At 46.0% G+C, this 8543-nt stretch overlaps 1 protein-coding gene across 1 annotated transcript in view; it reads right to left on the minus strand.

Moving 5' to 3' along the window:
- Positions 1 to 3178: 3178 nt before the first annotated feature.
- The window catches only part of LOC121274079, a 14815-nt gene continuing 9450 nt past the window's right edge, over positions 3179 to 8543 (minus strand). The window contains exons 6-8 of the mRNA XM_041181223.1: positions 6316 to 6548; positions 5037 to 5118; positions 3179 to 3628 (exon numbers count right to left, since the gene is read on the minus strand). Of these exons, the coding sequence (XP_041037157.1) occupies positions 3386 to 3628; positions 5037 to 5118; positions 6316 to 6548 (558 nt within the window). The 3' untranslated portion in view covers positions 3179 to 3385. The remainder of the gene's footprint in view (positions 3629 to 5036; positions 5119 to 6315; positions 6549 to 8543) is intronic.

An 8543-nucleotide genomic window follows, 5' to 3' on the forward strand; every position in this document is an offset into this window, starting at 1 on the left:
CATATCATCATTTCAGCCTCCTTATATTTCTTCCCTCACTTTTCTGGTTTCTCAAATTTTCCCAATCTCCAGCCTTTCACTAAGCATCCCAACATTGCCTGCTTTATCTCACAATTGGATAGCGTCCTTAGCTTCCTGAGTTAGCCGCCGATGCTCCATCCTTTTTACAGATTCTTTCTTTCTTACTGGAAAATTTTTCATTGGCATTTCTGAAAGATCTCTTTAGATGCCTGTTACTCCTCATCTACCCACCGCACCCCCCTTTAACCTGCTGTCCCACTCTACTTGGGCCGACTCAGCTTTTAACCCTTGTAATTGCCTTTAGTTAAGTTTATGACACTGGTTTAAGACCCAAGTTTCTAAACTGAATATTAAATTTCAACACGGTATGATTACTCTTCCCTTGAGGGTCCTTTGCAATGAAATGTTAATTATTCTTGTCTCATTAAACATTGCCAGGACTAAAACAACCTCTTCCCTGGTTGGTTCTATGTTGGATTGTTCAAAAATACTGTTCTGAATACAATCTGTGAAATCTCGCTGAAAGCTACATTTGCTAATTTGATTTGCCTAATCTATATGACGATTGAAAACTCCCATGATTATTGTGGTGCCTTTCACACAAACCTCCGCATGTATTGATTTATAATCTGTCCCTGCAGTGTAACTACTGTCAGGGGGGAGTACAAACCAACCCAGCAGTGATTTATTTCCCTTGTAATTTCTTATATTCACCCAAACTGAATGTGCATCTTGACATCTGAACCAAGATCATTTCTCACTATTTTACAGGTCTCATCTTTTATTAGCAGAGCTACCCCACCTCCTTTTCATTTTTCCTATCCTTTCAAAAAGTCCAAATATCCTTCAATTTTCAATTTCCAACCTTGGTCACCTTGCAACCAACTCCCTTCAGTGTCCATCTTATCGTACCCATTAATCTCTATTTGTGCTATGACTTCATTCATTCTGTTCCAAATTTATGTTTTATATATTCATTCTTCCATGGGAAGTGGGCATCACTGTCTAGACCAGCATTTACGGCCCATCCCTAATTACCTTGAGAAGGTGGTGGTGAGCTGCCTTCCTGAACCTCTGCAGTCCATGTGGTGTAGGTACACCCACAATGCTGTTAGAGAAGGAAGTCCAAGATTTTGACCAAGTGGCAGTGAAGGAACGGCGATATATTTCAAAATCAGGATGATGTGTGGATTGGAGGGGACCTTCCAGGTGGTGGTGTTCCCCTATGTCAGCTGCCCTTGTCCTTCTCGATGGCAGAGGTTGTGGGATTGGAAGCTGCTGTTGAAGGAACATTGCTGAGTTGCTGAAGTTCATATTGTAGATGGGACACACTGCTGCCACAGTGCATTGACGATGGAGGGAGTGAGTGTTTGCTGTGGTTGAGGGGGAGCCAATCATGTGGGCTGCTTTGTCCAGGGTTGTGTCGAGCTTCTTGAGTGTTGTTGGAGCTGCACTCATCCGGGCAAGTGGAGAGTATTCCATTCACACTCCTGCCTTGTGCTATGTCGGTGATGGACAGGATTTGAGGAGTCAGGAGGTGAGTTACTCACCGCAGGATTCCCAGCCTCTGAGCTGCTCTTATAGCCACAATGTTTATGTGGCTGACCCAGCTCAGATTCTTGTCAATGGTAACCCCCAGGCTGTTGATATTCGGGGATTCAGTGAAGGTGCTGCCATTGAATGTCAAGGGGAGATGGTTAGATTCTCTCTTGCTTGCATGCAGATTAAGAACCTTTCTGTCTTTTCCCCATTTCCCCTACTCTGACCTTATTTGCTGGGACACTGGTTGATGCTGGTTTCAGTCTCAGTTTGTCTCAGTTGGTCACACTCTGGCCTCTGTCTCATGACTGATGTTCCCTCTTGGTAGTGACAGTGATGGGGGTGTTCGGGAGGGTGTGGATATTGACCCCACTGCTCCCCCTCCCCCACTCCACCATTCTATCCTGGGAGAACCGCGAGGATCCTTGTTCCAGCTGCGATGGGCAGCCCTTCCACACTTTCCTGTGGGCCCCGCTCTTCATGTGTTAAAGCGCTAAGTTAGAGCAGGGATGGAGAAATGAACAGGGGGCGTGGGATGGGTGTGGGGGTCTCACAGCCAGAATTGATGCTGCCTAGGGAGGGGGGGAGGTGGTTTCATCAGCTCTCTGTCTTAACAACATCATAACCACATTGTGAAGATTGTCCCCATTCCCTTAATCTTAATAACATCGTAAGGATAACTGGGAGATATACTACAATCTCTGAGAAGGAAATTGGTGTGTTTTTACAGCACCACCAGTGGTAAGAAAGTCTAAGTACAGTGTGACATGTTTACATGGGAAATTTTGTGTCCAACAGGAATTTACATAATTTTTTGGGGAAATGCAAAGACATGAATTAACAGATTGGAGCAGGAAGGTTGTCCCAGAGTAAGATGTTTAATAAAAATATATCTGTACAGATTTGTCTGGGCATTTCAATCCCTTGTGACAATAAATGTAATATTATAGAAAATGCAAAAGCTTCTTGTAATCTATCACAGAATAAACTAGTTGCAGAATTCAGAAAGCACATTCTGAAATGTTAACAAAGTTCAGTGATGTCACATTTCTGCTAATTACTATTCGGTCATGTTGGCTGCACGCAGTCAGGCAGTCCCTCGGTTGTGATGTGTCCACACAGCTGGACTGGGATGCATCAGCATCAAAGGACATGCTTAGTTGTTGCCGTGCAATGCATTTATTGCGAGCCTGTTGCACACACACCCTGTCGAAGGATTCTCCGTGTTTCCATTCTGAATCGAGGCAAATTAAAGTTACTACAACAACTTGCATTTATATAGCACACTTAATGTAGCAAACTGTCCCAAAGCTCTTCAGGGGATTGTTAACCACATATAAATCCATCTCTGAGACACATAATGAGTTATTAGGGAAAGGTGATCAAAAGCTGAGTTAACAAAGCCAGTTAATAAGGACCATGTTAAAGGAGGAGAGAGAGAGAGATAGACAGAGAAGCAGAGGGAGAGAGACAGAGAGAGAGAGAGAGACAGAGAAGGAAAGAGAGATAGAGAGACAGAGAGAGAGAGAGAGGTAGACAGAGAAGCAGAGGGAGAGAGACAGAGAGAGAGAGAGACAGAGAAGGAGAGAGAGATAGAGAGACAGTGAGAGAGAGAGAGACACTGAATCTCTGTCCCCAATGACTCAGCATCAAGTCGTCACTGGGAAAACATTTCATTCCAAACTACACCAACCACAGACCCATTCAGTCCCTTCCTCGCTCTCTCCCCCTGTCCCCCAGTGGGTTGTCTCATGTTCCAAGGAATCATAATCCCTGCCCCCACCCACAAACCTCCTCACCCCCTCTTCCCGTTTCACACTCAGTTTCACTTGAATCTGATCTGTGCGTATTCTGTCTCCTCTTCCCTGTGGACAGTCCCATCACCACTGGGCACCCTGAAGACTTGGGGATTGGCGTAGAGAAAGTCGTCAGGATTGTCGGGGTTCCCATGTCCAGCATCGCCTCCAACTGGACCTTCAGAGAGATCCCGGGGAGCTGGGGTCTCCCCCTCACTAGTTGTGTCTCTGGTTGTGTTCCCGGGCTCAGTAATCAGCACGTTCTGTTTACCCTACAGAGAGATGGAAACAGAAGATATCCTCACATCATTTACTGGCACTGATAGGGTTACATTATTGTGCAGCCTCTGTAGTGTCAGTCGTGTCTCAGTGGGTTTAAATTTCTCTCATATCATATAAAAGTAACCACCTATGGCAATGCAGCACTCCCTCAATACTGACCATCCGACAGTACAGGGCTTCCTCAGTACTGACCCTCCGACAGTGCAGCACTCCCTCAGTACTGACCCTCCGACAGTGCAGCACTCCCTCAGTACTGACCATCCGACAGGACAGGGCTTCCTCAGTACTGACCCTCCGAAAGTACAGGTCTTCCTCAGTACTGACACTCCGACATTGCAGCACTCCCTCAGTACTGACCCTCTGTCAGTCTCGCAATCCCTCTGAAATGTCTCTGGCGAGTGCTCGCTTAGATTCTGCACTCAGGTGCCTGGTGTGAGGCTCAATAACATGAATCTTGTAATCAGAGACATGATCAGAAAGAGAGAGAGAGAGAAAGAGAGAGCAAGTTTATGAATCTATTAATGTATGTATTGTAATTGGAAATTGTCTTTTTAAACAGAGGTTTAGTCTGTGGGTGTGTCTGTGTGTGTTTTAATTGGATTAAAGCCGGCCAGTCTAGGTACTTTGATGTATAGCAGTTTTGAGATGTAAGCAAAGAGGTAAAGAGGCAAATTGCATTTTTAAATGGAGCATTCAAAGCCTGGGAGTGAATTCGTAAACTAATCAATCTTTATTTTACTAATAAAATTGATACTATGACAGAGGATTTATTGTTAGAAGGGGTGGAGTTCAAAGGTCCTGATGCTACAATGTGAATTTACATTCAAAGAGAGGCGCTGGGTATAACTTGAGCAGTTTTGTGTGTGCAGAGCAGAGGCTTGTAACATCAAAGCAGATGTAAGCCTACACCTGTCTGCAAAGGAACCAAAGTGAAAGGAACCTCATTTGGAATTTGTGAGGGGAAAATGCTTTGCCTGGAATCTGCTTAAAGTCTATGCGTTGTCTTAGAGGAGATTAGTTTGGGAATTTGTTATAAAGTTATGATAATACTAGTTTGTAGACATGTGCATATGTTTAACTTGTGTAAATTAATAAATGTCTCATGTAGTTTGATATAAACCCATCTCGAGAACTGGTGGTCTTATTCCTGAATTTAGAGCTGCATCTCAAACATTCCACTGGGAAATATAGGTTATGACAGTTGTTTAAAGTTTCCCTCTGGGATTTTAAACAACAGCCTTTACCAGATGCTGTGTCATAACAGAGAGACAGCATGATACTGAACCATTGCTGACTCCACAGGTACAAATCAGTGGGTAACTGGGCTGGAAATCTGGGACATGTGTTGTCTACACACTGAGATTGAAGCTTTGGAGTGAATGTAAATAGTTCCTGTACCTGGTGCTTCACAGAGAGTGGACTGGGGGTCAATGCAATGTCTCTGGTCCCTGAAACTCTCTCCTGCGTCGCTGTCTTTTTCCTGCAATAACCCAATATCACACTGTGGTTATCATATAGCAGAGAGTCAGTGCAGCACAGACACAGAGCCCACTGTAATCTTACACCAATGACTGGACTGTTACTTTAAATAACTTCTGCACAAAGCACAGAATCAAGAAGCTTGACACCATCCAGGACAAATCAGCCCGATTGATCTACACCCCATCCACCACATTAAACATTCACTCCCTCCACCATGAACACACAGAGGCAGCAGTGTGTGTACCATCTACAAGATGCACTGCAGCAACTCAGCAAGGCTCCTTCAACAGCACCTTCCAAACCCACGACCTCTACCATCTAGAAGGACAAGGGCAGCAGACACATGGGAACACCACCACCTGGAAGTTCCCCTCCAAGTCACTCACCATCCTGACTTGGAAATATATCACTGTTCCTTCACTGTCGCTGGGTCAAAATCCTGTAACTCCCTCTCTAACAGCACTGTGGGTGTACCTACACCACATGGACTGCAGTGGGTCAAGAAGGCAGCTCACCACCACCTTCTCAAGGGCAATTAGGGATGGGCATTAATGCTGACATCACCAGTAACAGCCACATTCGATGAAAGATTTAAAAATCTCACAGCTCATTGTATTTATTGTGATCTCCTGCACACATGCCCTGTTGAAGGAGCCTTTGTGGTTCATTCTTAATCGAAGCAGATAAAATTTACTACAACAACTTGCATTTATATAGCACCTTCAATGTAGCAAAATGTCCCAAGGCTCATTCGGGGATTGTTAGTCACATCTTCACCTGACTCTGAGGCACATGAGGAGATATTAGGGACAGGAGACCAACAGCTGAGTCAACAAAGTCAGTTATTAACGGGCATCTTAAAGGAGGAGCTGGAGATAGAGAATGAGAGACAGACACAGAAAGAAAGAGAGAGAGAGAGAGGGAGAGAGAGAGAGAGCGAGAGAGAGAGAAAGACAGAGAGAGAGAGAGAGAGAGAGAGACAGTGAATCTCTGTCCCAATGGCTCAGCATCCAGTCCTCTCTGGAGAAGCATTTCATTCCAAACCACACCAACCGCAGCCCAATTCCATCCCTTCCTCCCTCTCTCCCCCTCTCCCCCAGTGGGTTGTTTCCTGTTCCCAGGAATCTCAATCCCTACCCCCACCCCCACACCTCCTCACTCCCTCTCCCCATTTCTCATTCAGTTATGCTCGAACCTGATCTGTGCGTATTCCGTCTCCTCTTCCCTGTGGACAGACCCATCACCACTGGGCACCCTCAAAACTTGGGGACTGGCGTAGAGAAGAGCGTCGGGATTGTCGGTGTGCCAATGTCCAGCATCGCCTCGCACTGCACCATCTGAGAGACCCCGGGGAGCTGGGGTCTCCTCCTCACTAGTTGTGTCTCTGGTTGTGTTCCGGGGCTCAGTAATCAGCACGTTCTGTTTACCCTAGAGAGAGATGGAAACAGAAGACATCCTCACATCATTTACTGGCACTGATAGGGTTAAATTATTGTGCAGCCTCGTTAGTGTCAGTCGTGTCTCAGTGGGTTTAACCCTCTCTCTCATGTCATCTGAAAGAAACCACCTATGGCAGTGCAGCACTCCCTCAGTACTGACCCTCTGACAGTGCAGCACTCCCTCAGTACTGACCCCCCCGACTGTGCAGCACTCCCTCATTACTGACCCTCTGTCAGTCTCACACTCCCTCATTACTGACTCTCTGTCAGTCTCGCACTACCTCAGTACTGACCCTCCGACATTGCAGCACTCCCTCAGTACTGACCCTCCGACAGTGCAGCACTCCCTCAGTACTGACCCTCCAACAGTGCAGCACTCCCTCAGTACTGACCCTCCCGACTGTGCAGCACATCCTCAATAGTGACGCTCTGTCAGTCTCACACTTCCTCATTACTGACCCTCTGTCAGTCTCGCACTACCTCAGTACTGACCCTCCAACAGTGCAGCACTTCCTTAGCACTGACCCGCTGACAGTGCAGCACTCCCTCAGTACTGACCCCCCAACAGTGCAGCACTTCCTTAGCACTGACCCTCTGACAGTGCAGCAGTCCCTCGGAACTGACCCTCCGACAGAGCAGTGCACCCTCAGTACTGAACCGCCAACAGTGCGGCAATCCCGTAGCACTGACTCTCTGACAGTGCAGCAATCACTCAATACTGACCCTCCAACAGTGCAGCACTCCCTTAGCCCTGACCCTCTGACAGTGCAGCACTCCCTCTATACTGACCCTCCATCAGTGCAGCACTCCCTCAATACTTACCCTCTGACAGTGGAGCACTCCCTCATTACTGACCCTCCAACAGTGTTGCACTCCCTTTTTCCACCTCCGCACTATTGCCCAGCTTCACCCTGACCCCGTCTCATCTCATCTCATCTACTGCTGAAACCCTCATCCAATCCAGCATTGCCCCCAGATGCGGCTATTCCCACAAATCCCTGACTGTTCTCCCACGTACTACCCTCCGTAAACTTGAGGTCATCCGAACCTCTGCTGCCTGTGCCTTAACTCGCACTGAGTCCCACACACCTATCATCTCTGGTGCTCGCTGACCAGCATTGGCTCCTGGTTAGCAACATATTAATTTTAAAATTCCTCCAGGCCCTACAGCATTCCCTATCTCTGTAAACACCTCCAGCCCCTACAACCCTCCCTATCTCTGTAACCTCCTCCAGTCCCTACAACCCTCCCTATCTCTGTAAACTCCTCCAGCCCCTACAACCCTCCCTTTCTTTGTAACCTCCTCCAGCCCCTACAAACCTCCCTATCGCTGTCACCTCATTAACATGAACCTAGTAATCAGCGACAGGATGAGAGAGAGAGAGAGAGAGAGAGAGAGAGAAAGGGAGGTAGGGATAGAGAGAGAGACTGTCATGATGTGATTAATGAATATCATGTTATTGGAAATTATTTTTGTTAAAATACAGGTTTAGTCTGTGGATGTGTCTGTGTGTGTTTTAATTGGATTAAAGCCAGCCAGTCTGGGTGCTTTGATATAAGGTAATTTTGAGATGTAAATAGGGAGGTAAAAAGGCAACTTGCATTCTTAAATAGAGCATTCAATGTCTGGGAGTTAAATTTAAACCAATCAACGTTTATATTACTAATAAAATTGATGCTATGAAAGGTCCTGCTGATACAATGAGAATTTACATTCAAAGAGAAGTGCTGGGTATAACTTGAGCAGTTTTGTGTGTGCAGAGCAGAGGCTGTAAGCCTACACCTGTCTGCAAAGGAACCAAAGTGAAAGGAACCTCATTTGGAATTTGTGAGGTGAAAATGCTTTGCCTGGAATCTGCTTAAATTCTATGGGTTGTCTTAGAGGAGATTAGTTTGGGAATTTGTTAAAAAGTTATGATAATACTAGTTTGTAGTCATGTGCATATGTTTAACTTGTGTAAATTAATAAATGTCTCATGTAGTT

This window comes from Carcharodon carcharias (genome assembly GCF_017639515.1).
Source record: "Carcharodon carcharias isolate sCarCar2 chromosome 29 unlocalized genomic scaffold, sCarCar2.pri SUPER_29_unloc_27, whole genome shotgun sequence".
In the NCBI taxonomy this organism is placed as follows: Eukaryota; Metazoa; Chordata; class Chondrichthyes; order Lamniformes; family Lamnidae; genus Carcharodon; species Carcharodon carcharias.